The sequence below is a fragment of the Equus caballus genome, chromosome 8 (assembly GCF_041296265.1).
Source record: "Equus caballus isolate H_3958 breed thoroughbred chromosome 8, TB-T2T, whole genome shotgun sequence".
In the NCBI taxonomy this organism is placed as follows: domain Eukaryota; kingdom Metazoa; phylum Chordata; class Mammalia; order Perissodactyla; family Equidae; genus Equus; species Equus caballus.
Window position 1 is genome coordinate 56,077,727 of NC_091691.1, and position 17,809 is coordinate 56,095,535.

A 17,809-nucleotide genomic window follows, 5' to 3' on the forward strand; every position below is an offset into this window, starting at 1 on the left:
ACTGAAGTCACATAACAAAGAGGTAAAAGGGCTTTTAGAATAGTCCTAATAGAAGATATACGATGGCTCAGAATAAGTAAAATAATCTGCATGAACAATTAAGTCTTGATTATTCACACTAATGAATGCAAAATAGATATGCAACAAAAAAAGGTAATAAGAAAATTGTCCATGTTTGGTTTTCAAATATGTTTCAATTTTTTATTTGTTTTATATGAATTTGTATTCCTTAAATGTGTTTCACTGAACTGAGAAAGTGAAGTGCTCCAGGAGTATACTCAGTATTTAGTGAAACTATATAGTCATGACATTAAAAATTATCCTAATCTACAAAATCATAGCATGCCTTTCAGATAACTGGGATAACTTTACTTTCATACAAGCATTTCTTTAATACTTATTGTTTTATAATTAATAGAATATCTGTACTATCAAATTTGCTGATACTTTAGGCCCCTGTGCTGCCATATATTCTTAGAATATATTGGGAAGGCATAGACCAAGCCTGTCTGCTCATAATTGGGCTCAGAGCAAAACCCCTCAGGTAATATCTTTCAAAATATTTCTGCTCACTGTCTCCATGGCATTTGATGAGTCATTCTGAGTTGTGGCTTCCACAGATTTCAAGACTATAAGGAGGAAAACATACATCTCTTTATATAATGGTTATTTCAGGTAAGAATAAATCACCTTCCCCAATTCTCCATAAAAGACATTATTTTCAATACTCTAGAAGATTCCATTCAAAGAAGACTATAACAAAGCCTACCTGGGGCATTTCCATCTCTTCTTACAGTAGCAAACATTGAATGAATTAAAGAGGTGCTGAATCAATTATATTTTGGGGTTTAATGTTATAGGAAAGTATTGCTCTTTAAAAAAAATTAGTTTCTATGTGACGCTCTCTGCAATCTTAACTCAGTGTGACAAATGCACAGGTTTGGAGTTCCCAGTTCTCACACCTATGGCATGATATCGGATAGGTCATTTCTGTATTTCATTTGCCTTCCTGGAAAACAACTATCCTTTCTAAAAGGCTATTAGAAATAATAAGATGTTTAATTATTTATCTAGCATTGATTATGCATAGCCACTGTGCTAAGTGATTATCTTATATTAGACTCTTTAAGATTGTCCCACTTTTAACAGGTAAAATGTGTAAAAGACGTGGGATGTTGTAAATTACTAAAGAAGGATAAGATTTGTACTTAATAACCTAATAAGGAGAAAAATATATACTTTACAACTAGAAATGGTCCAAAGTGCTTGAGAGTGCTGGCTACCCTTGCTAAATTAACTAGCCATAATTTAGAGATCAAATGACTTTTTTTTCACATTTAGCATGTTTGCTCACCTTGTACATGATGTGCAGTTACTCGGCCGTTAGTAAAAGAATAAAACTCTTCTTAAACTACTTCCCAATTTATAGAGGATGATAATATACTAATTTCCCTATGACTTGTTATGCATTGTTTACTAATTTCCCTATGAAGGGGTGTGGCAGGCAGAATAATTTCATCCTCACAAAGATAACCCACTTCCCAATCCTCAGAACGTGTGACTATGATAGGTTACATGGCAAAATGGAATTAAGGTTGCAGATGGAATTAAGGTGGTTAACCAGGTGACCTTAAAATACAGAGATTAACTTGGATTATCTGAGTGAGCTCGATGTAATCACAAATATCCTTAAATGGGGGAGAGGGAGCCTGAAGAGTTATAATCAGAGAGATGGCATCTTGAGAAAGACTCAACCAGCCATTGCTAACTTTGAAGATGGAGGAGGTCAAGAGCCAAGGAATGTGGGTGGCCTCTAGAATATGGAAAAGACAAGGAAGCATATCCTTCCCCTAGAGCCTCCAGAATGAACACAGCCCTACTAATACCTTAATTATAGCCCGGTAAGGCCCATTTTGTACATCTGACATCCAAAACTGTAAGAGAATAAATTTGTGTTGTTTTAAGCCGTTCAGTTTGAGATAATTTGTTTAGGCGGCAATAAGAAACCAATACAATGGGTTTTTTTCTATCTAACATTTATGGATGAATGAGGAAATGTGCACTAAAATATTGATGTTACTCAACATATTAGAAACTACTGACCTAATGTATATTAAACTAACCTAACAATCACATTTATCATATATTTTCTTTAAAAGAAAAATAATAGCATAATATTATAACACAGTCCTGTAGACACTATGATTTTAGCCTTCCAGCCTCCCGATTTGTGAGAGAATAAATTTCTGTTGTTTTTAAGCTACCAGGTTTGTGGTAACTTATTACAGCAGCCATAGGAAACTACTACAGATGCCCGCATAACTCAATGGAGAAAGGATTGATTTGGAACAGCTAGATATCCATGTTTTTAAAAATGAACTTTGGGGCCCAGCCCATGGCCTAGCGATTAAACATGGCATGCTCCACTTCAGTGGCCCGGGTTTGGTTCCTGGTGCAGACCTACACCGCTTGTCAACGGCCATGCTGAGGTGGCAACTCACATACAAAATAGAGGAAGATTGGCACAGATGTTAGCTCAGGGCGAATCTTCCTCAGCAGGAAAGAAAGAGAGAGAGAAAGACCTTTGAACTTTTCCTCACATATACACAAAAGTTAACTTGAAATAGATTGTAGACCTAAATGTAAAAAGTAAAACTAGAAAACTTATGTAAAAAAAAAAAGGAGAAAATCTGGATGACCTTGAGTTAAGCAAATATTTCTTAGATATGACACAAAAAGCAAGAAGCATAAAAGAAAAATTGATAAATTGGATTTCATTAAAATTAAAAACTGTGCTCTTCAAAGCTATTGTAAAAAAAATGAAAAGGCAAGCCATAGTCTGGGAGAAAACAGTGAAACATGAAAACAAAGAACTTGTATCCAGATTATAATAAACCCTTACAAGTGAGTGATAAGACAAACAACCCTATTAACAAAAATGGACAAAAGATTTAAAGACACTTGACAGGGGCCTGCCCGGTGGCCTAGTGGTTGGGTTCGCACACTCCGCTTCTGCAGCCCAGGGTTCGAAGCTTCGGTTTCCAGGCACAGACCTACACACTGCTCATGGGGCCATTCTGTGGCAGTGTCCCATATACAAAGCGGAGGAAGACTGGCACAGATGTTAGCTCAGGGACAATCTTCCTGAAGCAAAAAGAGAAAGATGACAACAGATGTTACCTCAAGACCAATATTCCTCACAAAAAATAAAAATTAAAATAAAAAAAGACACTTGACAATGATGCTATATGTGTCCAATAAATATGTGAAAAGTTGCTCTCCACCATTAATCATCATGGAAATGCAAATTAAAGCCACATTGAGGAACCACTACATACGCACTAACATGGCTAAAATTAAAAAGAATGACATCATCAAGTTTTGGAGAGTATTTGGAACAACTGGAACACTCATACATTGCTAGTGGGGATGAAAAATGATACAACCACTCTGGAAAACAACTAGTATAAAGTTAAACATACACTTCTCATATGACCCAGCACTGCACTTTTGGGTATTTACCCTTTACCCAAAAGAAATGAAAATGTACTGCCCAAAGACTTGTATGTGAGTATTCATAGCACTTTTGATAAAAATAGTGTAAAGCTGTAAACAACCCCAAATATCCAAAACAGGTGAATGGATAAATTTTTATACATTCACACAATAGAGTACTGCTCAGGAAAAAAAGGACTGAACTATTAATATACACAACAAAATGGATGAATCTCAAAAACATACGTTGCATAAAAGGAGTCATATACAAAAGGGTACATACTGTTGATTCCATTTATACAAAAATATATATAAGGCAAAATGAATTTAAAGTGTTACAGTGACAGAAAGTAGATTGATGGTTGAGTGGGGACAGGGATGCGGGGATGATGACTACAAAGGAGCATAAGGGAACTTTTTGGGATGATGAAAATTTTCCATATTGTGGTCATGGTCACATGGGCGGATACATTTGTAAAAGCTCACCATACAGAGGCCAGCCTGCTGGCGCAGCGGTTAAGTTTGTAAGCACTTTGGTGGCCTGGGGTTCACTGGTTCAGATCCCAAGTGTGGAGATAGGCACCGCTTGGCAAGCCATGCTGTGGCGGTATCCCACATATAAAGTAGAGGAAGGTGGGCACAGATGTTAGCTCAGGGCCAGTCTTCTTCAACAAAAAGAGGAGGATTGGCAGCAGATATTAGCCCAGGGCTAATCTTTCTCAAAAAAACCCTCACCATACTATACAAAATTTAAATATTAATTAAAATACTTCCTAAGGAAAAAAGTGTCAGAATTCTTGTTGGTATTGCATTGAATATCGAGATCAATTTGAGCTATCCAATTCATGAATCTGATATATACCTTCCCTTATTTCAATCTTTAGGTTCTTCTAATAATATTTTAGGTTTTTCTGTGTAGAGGTCTATATTTCCTGGAAATATGTCATACATGATATCTTTTTTCATTTTCTAATTATTAGTTTCTGGTTTGTAGAAATACAATTGATGTGTTTTACAGCAAACTTTTTTTTTTTTTTTTGCTTGAGGAAGATTTGCCCTGAGCTAACATCTGTGCCAGTCTTCCTCTTTTTTGTATGTGGGTCGCCACCAGAGCATGGCTGACGAGTGGTGTGGGTCTGCACCCAGGATCCAAACCTGTGAACCAGGGCCACCAAAGCAGAGGGTGCCAAACTTAACTACTATGCCACAGGGCCGGCCCCTGTTTTGTATCAATCTTGTGTCCATCAACCTTCCTAAATTGACTTATTAACTCTAGTAATTTATCTGTTATTTATTTTGGACTCTTTACTATGTACACAATTAGGTTATCTAAAAATAATAAAATTTTCAATTCTTCCTTTCCAATACTTAAAGTTTTTATGTCTTTTTTTATTGTCTTTTACCACTTAAAAGGAACTGCAGTACAAAATTGAATAGAAGTGACATAGCAGGCACTCTCATGTCTGTTGCTGATCTCAAATGAAAAAATTTCCAACATTTAACCATCAAGTATAATATTTTCTGGAGGTTTCTTGTAAAGCCCATTGGCAGATAAAGGAAATTTCTTCCTATTCTTACATTATGAGTCACTAAGACTGTATGACATGATGAATTTTATTAAATGCTTTTCTGCATTTATTGAGGTAAATTTCTTCCCTCTATCTCATAAGTCAGCAAACTTTTTCTACAAAGGACCAGATACTAAATATGTTATGTCTTGCAGGCCATCTGGGCTGTTGCAGTTATGCAACTCTGCCATTTTAGCAGGAAATCAGTGATAGAAATATATAAAAGAATGGGCATAGCTGTGTTCCAATAAATCTTTATTGACAAAAACAGCCACAGCAGTGGGCCAGATTTGGTCCCAGGGCAGCAGTTTGACAACTCCTGCTTTATTCTATGAATGCAGTGAATTACATAGATTGCTTCTGAGAACAAACTCAACTTGGTAGTGATGTGCATGTGATGGATATCTTTTTGAATATTACTTGTTCCTATTTATTAATATTTTGCTTAGTATTTTTGCATGCATATTCATGAGTGAAATTGGCCTGTTATTTTCCTTTCTTGTAGTTTCCTCAGGTTTTGTTATTAAGGTTATATGGCTTCATAAAACAAGTATGAAAGCAGCCTCTCTTTTTCTATTTTCATGATAAATTTATGTAAGATTGGCATTCTTTCTTAAATGTTTCATAGAGTTCAGAAGTGATGCTACCCCAGGCCAAGGGTTTTCTTTTTGGCAATGTTTTATTTATGGATTTAATTTCTTTAACACATTTGGGAACACTGAGACATTTCTCTTATTGCTTGTATCAATTTCACTGAGTTATGTTTTTCCAAGAATTTGCCCATTTAATCTAAATTTTCCAATTTATTGGTATGAAGTTACTCATAACTTTTTAATGTCATTAAGATCTGTAATAAGGTCCTCTTTTCATTCCTAATATTATTTTTGTCTTCTTTTTTCTTGATTACTCTTGCCAATGATTTATCAATTTTATTAGCCCTTTCAATGATCCAACTTTCAAACTTGTTTACATTCTCTACTGTATATTTTCTAATTCATTGCTTTCTATCCTTATCTTTATTATTTCCTCCCTTCTACTTTCTGTGGGTTTAATAAGCAGTTTTTTAATCTAACATCGTAACATTGCTTAGGTAATTTTAGCCTTTCTCCTTTTCTAATGTGTTCATTTAATGCTATAATTTCCCCCTTACGCACTGCTTTGGCTGCATCATACATGTTTTAATATATTTTTGGTATGATTCGGTTCAAATATTTTCTAATTTCCATTGTGAATTCTTCTTTGACCCATGATATTTAGAAACACATTTCTTAATTTTCAAACACATGGGTGTTTTCTAATTACGTTGTTATTACTGATTTCTGGCTTCATTCTCTGGGGCCAGAGAATATATTCTGTCTGATTTCAATCCTTTGAAATTTATAAAACTATCTTCATGGCTTACCATATAGTCAATTTTTGTAAATGTTCCATGTTTGCTCAAAATGTATGTGTAGTCTATAGTTGTTTGGTATAGTGTTTATATATGTATATGTATACATACTTATATATAAAATATATAATATATATATAATATATTATATATACATATTAGACCAAGTTTATTATGTTGTTTGAATATTCTACATTGTTTTAAACTTTTTGTCTGCTTATTTTATCAATTATCAAGAAAAACTAGAGGCCAGCCCTGTGGCCGAGTGGTTAAGTTCGTGCACTCGGCTTTGGCAGCCCAGGGTTTCACCAGTTGGGATCCTGGTTGCGGACATGGCACCGCTCATCAAGCCATGCTGAGGCGGCATCCCACATGCCACAACTAGAAGGACCCACAACTAAAAATACACAGCTATGTACTGGGGGGCTTTGGGGAGTAAAAGGAAAAATAATCTTAAAAAAAAAAGAAAGAAATGTTAAAATCTCCAACAATAATTGTGGGTTTCTCCATTTCTTCTTTAGTGCTATCAATTTTTCCTTTATCTGTCTTGAATATGTAGTTGACATTAGGTACAAATTTAGAATTGTTAAGTATTCCTGGTAAACTAAACCTTTTATCACTACGAAGTCACCCTCAATATCTCTTGCTATGCATCTTGACTTAAGGTTGACTGTGTTATACTAGCTCTTTTTGTTTAGTGTTTGCATGAAATATCTCTTCCATGCTTTTACTTTCGAATTTTCCTTATCCCTTAGTTTAATGTTTATATCTTGTAAGCAGCATATAGGTGCATTTCTTTTTATCCAGTCAGAAAAGTTTGACCTTATAATTGAAATACTTACTCCATTATAGAGAATATAAATATTAATCTAGTTAACTTGAAATATACTATAACACTATGTGCTTTCTATTTTTCTGGCCTGTTATATGTTTCTTTTTCTTTCTTTTCCTGTGTTTTTAAAAATATTTATTATTTTATTATAATAAAATACTATAATATATATGGTTACACATTTTTATATGATTCTTTTAGTGGTTTCCTCAGAGATTACAATATGCATTCTGGATCAATTAAAGTCTAATATAAATTAGAAATTTTACTACTTTCCGCAACAAGGAAGGGAAGTTAGAACACTTTAACTTCATTTGTCCTCTTACCCAAATTATATATTATTTTCTCATGTATTTTAATACTGTACATATTTATAAACCCATAAGTGATTATGATTGTTTTATTTGGTTAATAGCTATTTGAAATTATGCATATTTTTACTCTTGATGCTGTTTATTTATTCCTACATCTCCCAACTTCTATCTGTGATAATTTCCTTCTGTCTGAAGTACATTCTTTAGTATTTCCTTTAGTAAGTGTCTGCTGGTCACTAGTCTTTTCTGTTTTTTTGTGTGTGAAAAATATCTTAATTTTGCCTTCAATTTTGAAGGATATTTTCACTAGATATAGAATATCAGCATTGTTTTTATTTTCTTTGAGCGTGTTGAAGGTAGCCATTTCATATGTCAGTATGGAAGTCAGCTGACAGTCTTTTTATTGCTCCATTTTGGTAATACGCCTATTTTTTTCTTTAGATAGCTTTAAGATTTTCTCAATGTCTGGTTTACAGAAGGTTTATTGTGGTTTTGCTTAGTGTGAATTTCTTTTACTTATGCCGCTTGTTGTTAATAGTTTTCCTAAATCTGTTGCTTGATTCTTTTGTCAGTTTTGAAAATTTCTAAACAAAATATATTTACATGTTGCTTCTGCCCTATTTTTCTACCTCCTATTGTTCTGGTACTGTTCTGGTACTCCAATTATAATCTATGAGGTTTTTCAACATATCCAGTACATTGTAAATTCTTTTCAGTGTTCTCTATCTTTCTCTCTCTCTCTGCTTTGATATGGAAACATATATATATATAATTTTTTTAAAACCTATCTTCTAGCTGCCCACTTCTCTCTTCAACCAGGTCTAATCTGATTTTAAATCCATTTATGGAGCTCTTAATCTCAATTAATGTCATTTTATTTCTACAATTCCCAATAGGTGCTTTATTGATAGTTCTAGTCTCTGCTGAAAATCTTCATCTTGTCTTTAATCCCTTGAATAAAATTCATTTGCTTATTTTGAAAATCTGCATCTGTTGACCGCATTATCTGGATCTGCATCTGTTTCTGTTGCCTGTTGTTCTCTTGTTCTTTGGTCACATTGTTTCTTTTGTGTGCATGGTTATTTTTGATTGAGCACAGGATATTGCATATGAGAAACTGCCATAATAATTGGAGGTTCTGCATGATATTGTCTTCCTCTACAGAGAATTTACTTTTGCTTCTGGTAGCTAGCTAATCATCTAGGGGCACCAGCAATGCTTTATCCCAGTGCTTCCAAACTTTTTCGCCTTAGGAACACTTTACCCTCCTAAAAAATATTGAAGACCTCAAAGCGCTTTTGTTTATATGGGTTATATCTATCAATATTTACCATATTAGAAATTAAAACATTTTACTTATTATTTTAAAATATTAAACTCATTACATATTGACACATTTCACATAGTTCAATTTAAAAACCTATATTTTCCAAAATTTAAAAAAAATAGTGAGAAGAATGAAATTATAACGTCTGACAATAGAATACAGCTGGATTCTCCTATCTGCTTCTACATTCAAACTGTTGCAATATGTTATTTTCATTGAAATACTGGGGGAAAAAACCTTACAAAGATATGTATTGGAAAATAGAGGAGTATTTTTACAGCCATTTTAAATCACTTCAGATCAAACATTCAGTGATTTCAATCATTGGATTTTCTTTGTTACCAGACAAACAGTCAAAAGGTGGTAGTTTCTTAAAGTTAGTTGAAATTTGTAATCTAAAATGATCAATGAACATTTAGTACTCTGTTACATTAAAATCCATTAGTCTATGTAGAAATCTGAACATCTCTTTTATTTATGCATGATTGTGTATCATACTTCTGTCATTGGAAAATACTGCTTCACTGCATTATGCATATCTTCCAAATGTAGAACTATGTAAAAAATCACATTCTAACATCACCACCAATCTCATCAGTAAAATCTTTAATTGTGGAGTTTTCAAGTTCATGGTGATGGATACAAGTCTTCCAAAATTCTGATTTTTGCTTAAAAGCTTGATTTTATCTTTGGAAACACAGACTATCTGTTGTTTTTCTTGAAGTGATAGGCTAATTTTGTTCATTTTCAAGAAATGTCTGCCCAAATATCTAACTCTGAATAACCACAGTGTGTCAGTCATTCTTTCAAGTATAAATGGTGTTCCATGCGAAAGGGGCTAGATCATCTAGCAACTCAGATTTACAAAAATGCTTTATCTCAAGCTAACCATCTTACTTTGAAGGCAGCCAAAGTGCCTTACATGTACTTCCGCTTTTGTCATTCTGAATATTAAAAACATAAGTACTCAGGAGTCAAGATCTAATAAAATTAATAACTTACTGCTTATTCAATGCCATTATAAATGAAACTGACATTTGTTTTCACGGGTGCTTGGTAGTAAAGAATACAATGTGTACTCGTACAGTTTGGTGCTACTGCCTTGATTCATGCTAAGGCTCCAGTAGTTTTACCCATTTCTTTTGCACTGTCAATGTAGACAGTCAGTGAAAGAGCAAATACTGTTTTAACATTATCACTATCTTTTGACATCGTGAATCCCTTGAAAGATTTTTGGGTACCTCAAAAGATCTGTGGACCAGAGTTTGAGAAACACTGCTTTATTCCAATCATAGATTGAGGTGATACAAAACTTGGTGTTTGGTGGTGCAGTGGTGAAGTTTGCACGTTCCGCTTCTCAGCGGCCCGGGGTTTGCCGCCGGTTCAGATCCCTGGTGCGGACATGGCACTGCTTGGCAAAAGCCATGCTGTGGTATGCGTCCCACATATAAAATGGAGGAAGATGGGCATGGAAGTTAGCTCAGGGCCAGTCTTCCTCAGTAAAAAGAGAAAGATTGGCAGTAGTTAGCTCAGGGCTAATCTTCCTCAAAAAAAAAAAAAAAACAAAAAACAAAAAACTTGGTGTTAGTCCCTGTGAGAACAGAACATTTTTGGTTCACTCTTACTTCTGGGTTGTGGCCTTTGGGTCCCAAACAAATGCCTAGATGTTTACCATGACTCCTATACCGACAGGCTTTGAACTCTACTTTTTGTCTATCAAAGGTCTGCTTCACTTCCATCTAGGCATTGGAATCGGCAAATACCTCAAGGGGAAAATGCTAGGCTTACCCCTACAAGTTTTCCTTCTCTTCTGAACCTTAGCACTACAAATCCTCTTCCTTGCTGGCTATTTGGAGTCAGCACATATATATATAAATATATATATATTTTTTAATATTTTGTCAGGTTAAGTTTTACTTATTTTGTTAATATTTTGTAGTGGTGAAGTTCAGCATGCTCCACTTCAGCGGCCCGGGTTCATGGGTTCAGATCCCAAGTACAGACCTACACCACCTGTCAGCCATGCTGTGGCAACAACCCACATACAAAATAGAGGAGCATTGGCACATTAGCTCAGGGCTGATCTTCCTCAAGCAAAAAAAAAGAGGAAGACTGGCAACAGATGTTAGCTCAAGGTGAACCTTCCTCAGCAAAAACAAAACAAAACAAACAATGTTTTCCAGTATTTCTAGTTGTTCTCAATAGAAGACTTGGCTCAAAACATCAAGACTGCCATTCCTGGAAGCTTCTAGGCATTAAACTGTGTTGTGCTCATTATTTAACCATAAAGATAAATTATGCTTGCTATGAAAATTTTAAAATAAAACAGATATAAAGTTTAAAACAGTAACTTCTCTCTCCTTACCATGTCTCCCCACTCTCTTTCCAATCCCTGGGCTCCTGCAAAGAAAATCACTTGTGTCAACTTGGTATATGTCCTTTCACTCTTTTCTCTACAGATCTAGAAACATATAGTTGTACATACAAAATTTTAAAAAATATACAAATGAGTTCATGCTACATTTTTACTCTTCCTAATTTCTCTCTTACAGAATAATCAACTTTTTGGTTAACTCAATAATTAATAACAACAGTTAACATTTTTCAAGAGCGTATCTGTGTCAGGGACTGCCGTATGTGTACTAATACATTATTTCATCTGCTCCTCACAACAACCTCATCAAGTAGGCATTATTATCCTCATTTTACAGGTGAGGAAATCAGGTTCTAGTGAAGTAAAATATATTTATCCAAAGCCACACTGTTAAGCTGCTGTGTAATGTGAATCCTAAATGTGTTAATTAATCCTTGTCAACATTTTAATGCTATCATATTTCTGAAATATATGCTACAGTACATTGTAACACTTTTGAAATGCCTTTCAGTCAAAGCCATACAAATATTTTCCACCAATGTCAATGTCCTGGTTCTGACACTATACTACAGTTATATAAGCTGTAACAAATCAGGTAAACTAAGTAAGGGGTACAAGGGACCACTCTGTGCTATCACTGGAACTTCCTGTGAATTGATAATTATCTTAAAATAAAAAGTCACAAAAAAGGTACATATTTAATGATTCCATTTATGTAAAATTTTTGAAGTGATGCAATTATACAAATGAAGAATAGATTAGTGCTCTCCAGGTGTTGGGGAGAGGAGGAGAGACGGCTGTAAGTGGGCAGCACAAGGAATCTTCGTGGTCACAGAACAGTTCTGTATTTTGATTGTGGCAGTGGTTACACCAAACCAATCTACACATGATAACTTGCACAGAACTACATACACACACACACAAAGGAATACATATAAAACTGGTAAAATGTGAATAAGCTCTGTGGGTTATACCAATGTCATTTTCCTGGTTTTGTTATTGTACTATAATTATGTAAATATTACCACTGAGGGAAACTGGTTGAAGGGTACAGGGGACTTCTCCGCACCATTTTTGAAATTTCCTATCTATAATTATTTCAAGATGAAAAGAAAAAATGGTGATTATTTAACAAGAACACTAAAACACTTTTTTTTTTTTTAAGATGGGTACCTGAGTTAACATCTGTTGCCAATCTTCTTTTTTCCTTCTTCTCCCCAAAGCCTCCCAGTACTCAGTTGTAGGTCCTTCCGGTTGTGACATGTAGGATGCCACCTCAGCACGGCCTGATGAGCAGTGCCATGTCTGCGCCCAGGATCAGAACCAGCAAAACCCTGGGCCACCGAAGCAGAGCATGTGAACTTAACCACTCAGCCACTGGGCCAGCCCCACTCAAACACTTCTTAACTAACAGCTTCTTGCAAATGTTGGTTTATCATAACATTGTAAAATTTCAGAAACTCTTAAAAAGTTAGAGTGAGTTGTTTGGGTCAGGAATTATTGTTTTTCTCAGTAGAATCAAACTTTTCAAGAGTTTCTAATATTAAAGAAAAAAGATGAGGGATAAATACAAATTTCTTTTAGTAGTCAGCTAAAATTCTGAATTAAGTATTTGCAATAGAGAGTATTAAGTTTTCCTCTTTGTGGGTAATTATTCTTTTTTCATTAAGGTTCTTTTTCATTAAGGTTGGTTTCACCAAGCTCAAGATCTTCCCCAATGGAAAATAACATATATTAAACAATGCATGAAAGGTAATAATAGTTAAACTTACCTGGCTATTACTACCCACCAGGCACCATTTTAAGTTATTTATGCCTAGAAACACATTTAAACTTCAGAACAACACTTTCCTACTGGTTTTTAAATATTCCCATTTTATTGATGAGGACAAAGAGACAAGAGTTGTTTCTCAGCTAGTAACGTTGTACCAAGTTATACAAACTTTCTACTATAAATTTTCAGATATTTTTAAAGTAGCATGCTTTAGGCTTTTAAAAAGTTTCTTTGGAGCCCACTGGTGGTGTAGTGGTTGAATTCACCCACTCTGCTTTGGTGGCTCTGTTTGTGGGTTCAGATCAGAGGAAGCTACACACTGCTCATCAAGACATGCTGTGGCAGTGTCCCACATATAAAATAGAGGAAGATTGGCATGGATGTTAGCTCAGGGACAATCTTCCTCACCAAAAAAACCCAAAAAACACTTTGATTAAAATAGTATTAATTCCTTCCATTAGCATTAGTTTGATGGACTATTTACTCTTTAATGGACTATTTGCTCATTTGCTCTATTTTGGTCACAAGACAGAAAATGGAAGAAGTAACAATATTTTGAAAATTATAATTCTTTTCTTGAGTTAAAATGACATAAGAAGAGAGAGAGAGAAGGAAATTTAAAATTTGAAGCTCAAAGGAAGAGGTGGAAATTTAACTTACTACTGGTTCTTGAAGAGGTCTGTGAAAACAAAAATACCGAATGGCTTTAGTTCTCACTGTTAAGCCTTAATCTTTGAAGTCATTTTTCTAACTGGAGTGATCTGCCACCTCCCCGGGGCAACCTCGTAGTGGGAAAACCGGAACGTATGCGCTAAGCGCTAGCGTAGCGGAGGAACTCTGCCAACTTGTAGGCACAGCCTCGCACTGGCCGGCCGGCGGGATGACTTCCGAGATGGGCAGCATCTTGAGACGCGTGCGCGAGCACTTCCTGGCGGCATCTTGAGGAAGCACTTCCGCGTAGCCGGTGGTGGCAAGAGGGATCCCGCCGGCGCCCTCCGCTGTGGTAGCGTTGGACACGCAGCAGATATCGCGGTAGCCTTGCGCGATGGCATCTCGGTATGACCGGGCAATCACTGTCTTCTCCCCAGACGGACACCTTTTCCAAGTGGAATACGCCCAGGAAGCGGTGAAGAAAGGATCCACTGCGGTGAGCGAGCCACTTCTTGACCACCGCCCCCAGCTTGGTGTCAGGCCTTCCTTACCCCGCAGGCCCAGCCCACCCCTCGGTGTAAGGGGACAGGGAAGGAGAGTCTCCTATTTGCCAAAATCGCTTCGTTCCTGTTATTGCGGGAGATGCTGTTTCTAAAATTTGGGCTGGAAGTGGCGGAGTAGAAATTGGTCGATTTCACAGATATCTCTTGTGCAGTTGCGTTTGCTTAACGATAGCGACAGACGCAAAACTGGTGTGTGAGGGTGTGTGTTGCAGCCTTGACTCTGGAAGAGATGCTAATGCTGTGTTTGGCAATAAAGCAAGCAAAGACTTCTTTTAGCCTGTAACAGCTTACCTGAGTGCGCACAGCCCCTTTCATCGGGAATTCGCAAACGCATGGTAAAGTAACAGTTCCTTCATGTGGGGAGCTTTTTAATAATAATTACAATAAAAATTAAAAATTGATCATGGCTGCCCTTGAAATATGGACTAAATCAATGTAAAATTAAATCCTTGTCAAGGAGACAGTTAAAAACGCTAATCCACTTAAACGCTTTCACCTGTTAAAAATAATTGTCCTAAAATTTGCACATGACTATTTGGCAGCCTTTTAGAGGCTGGAAACACCAAGAATCTCCACCCTTTGCCACTGTTTTTCAAGAATCTCCTCGCTTTGCCACTGTATTTCGTTTGTTTTTTAAATAATACTGTAATTCCTTGAGAGATTATACTCTTCTCTAAATTTACATACCCACATTTCTGAAAAACTTTTAAATACTCAGGATAGCAGTAATACTCCTGCCAGGTTTTAATTATATTTAATAATCTTAGTGATTTATAAAAATTAAAAAGGACGAAAGCGCCCTGGTGACCAAAGATCTGTTACCCCAAATCTTCCAGGCCTTTGAGTTCAGAATGATCCGATTTTTTTTAAGCTCTCAAATTTCATGAGCATGTGTGTTGTGTATTTTGGAAATTGAGACACTAGCTATGAGAATACACAGTGCATTTCTGAGTCTAACAGTGTCTGTATTTTCTCTCACTTTCCATACCAACTTAGTTATGGAAGGAAATAATTCACTTTTATTATAAATCTATCAAATGTAAAGTGGTAAAAAAAAATAACACTAGAAAGCATCTTATCATTTTTAAAGTATTTTTCTATTTAATTGGGCCCACTAGTTTTGCTTCTGTTTTATAAGTAATTTTTTTAGAATTGTAAATTTAAGGAAAGCCTGATGTAGCTTAAACCAAAAGGGTACCATTTTGATAAAAACAAAAAGTTATATAATCCCCAGCATGGCATGAAGCATATGGTTAGAAAATAATGCCCAAGTTTTAGAGCCTGAAATAAAGGGAGTAATGGGAGAAGACTGGGGTGTAATAAGAAACCACATTGGCTCATTTAAAATGTTTTAAGAATGCTATAGAACTGATTGATAGTTCCTTTGTAATGAGCTGTAAAAGGGTAAGGATATAAAAATACCTATAGTGGGCATTTTTAAAGATACATTGGAAGGATGAGACAGTTTTGTCTCAGGATCCTGAAATTATAATTTGCATCTTTGTATGGAGTTATTCACCATGTTTCCTTGAGAGTGCTTGACCTTTTACATGGGGTAAAGTTTTTAATGGCGTTTGTTTATTAAAATATGTCACCAAATAGTCTGTCTATAAACAAAGTTGAGCTGATGAATTATAAATAAGCCCAAGGTGACTGGTTTGGGCCAGTATGTAGAGGCTTTATTATTTAGTAATGTAAAAAGTTTTATGGGCCACAATTAGAGGCCTTGGGTTCTGCTTCTTTCTTGATGATTATTTTACAGCCTGAGGTGAGGCGAGAGGCCTGTTTTCTTTTTGCTTTACTTCCCTTTTATATAAATGAAAAATAAGTTTGAATAACATTTTGGAGAGGCAGTACCTTTCTTCTTAGGGAAAAAAAATGAATCCACAATATTCCCATGAAAAAGATAAGATTTATTCTCATTCCTCATTCTGTCCTTTCCGTGACCCCTAACTGTGATTAGCTGCATATTTCCTACTTTATCAAATCTCAGCTCCACAGACTGGCCATCAAAGTCTTCCATAATCCATATCCACCTTCTTTAATTAAGGGAGCAGCTTCATGATTTTACTAATATATGCTTGTGCCCTTGTAGGTGGGGAGAGGAGAAAACACCTTTCTTTCTGTCACTCTCCATCTTAGCTCTCAGAATCTCTTCACCTTTCTCCTCCTATGAAGCTTTCTCTGATCCACTCCAGTCATCATGTAGCTTCTGAATTTATAATCTGTACCACAGAGCCTTATGCAGTATTTCCTATTTGGCTTCGTATTCTCTTTAATTTCAGGTATATTTAATAGTCATCTCACACCAACTGGAGGGGAAGATCTTTGAGAATCTAGATTGTGTAATTCCTTTTGTATTTCCACTATCCAATATACAGTGGAGGGGCTAGGAAGGAAGTAAACTAACATTATGTAATACTTATTTTGAACCAAGTGCTTTATTTACATTATCTAACGTTAAGGACAGTTATTTTTTATATGGGGAATCTGTGATTCAGAAGCTTGCTGAAGGTGCCCAGCTAGAAAGTGATGGAGCTCATATTCACACTTAAATTTTTCTAGCTCCAAGGCCTGTATTCTTTGCATTGTACTATGCGCTTTATTCAATAAATATTTACATAATTAGCTATCATTATCATGAATGTGGAAGCCAGATATGTATCACGTAAGGAAGTTAACTTCTCTACACTTTAGTTTCTTTAGTAATAAAATAAGCATCAAAATAGCACCTGCTTCATAGGGTTGATGTGAGAGTTGAATGACGTAATAATATGTGTTAACACCTTGCACAATATCTGGTTCACAGCAAGTACTTAATAAATGGTAGCAATATTATTTACTATCCTTTTGTTTTCTCTTTTGCCTTCAATTTTGTCTATGGTTCTTCCAGCGCATTCATTTATTATCTCAAGTCATTTTTGTTGAACACTTACAAATGCCACATGTGGTGCTGGGTCCTAGGGTTTCACAATGAACAAGGCAGGCTCAATCCCTGTCCTCAGAGAGCTTACTATGTAGCAGGAACATCAGATGATTTTAGTCCTAACAAGGCCCAACTGAGCATTATCATGGAGAGAGTATGGGACATTATGGGAACTCTAGGTATTAGGGAGGTCCCCCTGAGGAAGTAATTAAGTGGACATCTGAAAGACGAGAGGTAGTCAGGTGAAAAACTGGAAGGGGAAAGAGGGAGGAATATTTTAGACAGAGGAAATAGTATGTGGGAAGACCAAGCAGCAAAAAACGAGTGTGTCCTATGAACTGGAAGGCATTCAGGATAGCTGAACCAATGGAAAAATGGGAAGAGATGAAGCTAGAAATGGGCTGGATCATGGAATGCCTTTAAGGGAATAAGAGGCCTTGAAGAGTTTTGATGTGGCAATTGTCATTCTCCGGATTTTTGCTGTTCTCTCCTTCTAGTGACAGACTGCATTTGTCCAACCACAGGGGTCCTCACATGACCCAGGTAGAATCATTCGTAGTTTCTGTCTTTCTGGCCACAGTGATAAGCATGTGAC

General features: G+C 35.9%; 1 protein-coding gene and 1 long non-coding RNA gene across 2 annotated transcripts in view; one reads left to right on the forward strand and one right to left on the reverse strand.

Moving 5' to 3' along the window:
- Positions 1 to 174: 174 nt before the first annotated feature.
- The window catches only part of LOC138925382 (uncharacterized), an 80,428-nt gene continuing 62,793 nt past the window's right edge, over positions 175 to 17,809 (reverse strand). The window contains exons 2-3 of the long non-coding RNA XR_011441451.1: positions 11,292 to 11,326; positions 175 to 3,144 (exon numbers count right to left, since the gene is read on the reverse strand). This is a non-coding gene — a long non-coding RNA (uncharacterized lncRNA). The remainder of the gene's footprint in view (positions 3,145 to 11,291; positions 11,327 to 17,809) is intronic.
- The window catches only part of PSMA8 (proteasome 20S subunit alpha 8), a 42,221-nt gene continuing 38,306 nt past the window's right edge, over positions 13,895 to 17,809 (forward strand). The window contains exon 1 of the mRNA XM_001495329.5: positions 13,895 to 14,221. Coding sequence (XP_001495379.1) covers positions 14,120 to 14,221 — 102 coding nt within the window. The 5' untranslated portion in view covers positions 13,895 to 14,119. The remainder of the gene's footprint in view (positions 14,222 to 17,809) is intronic.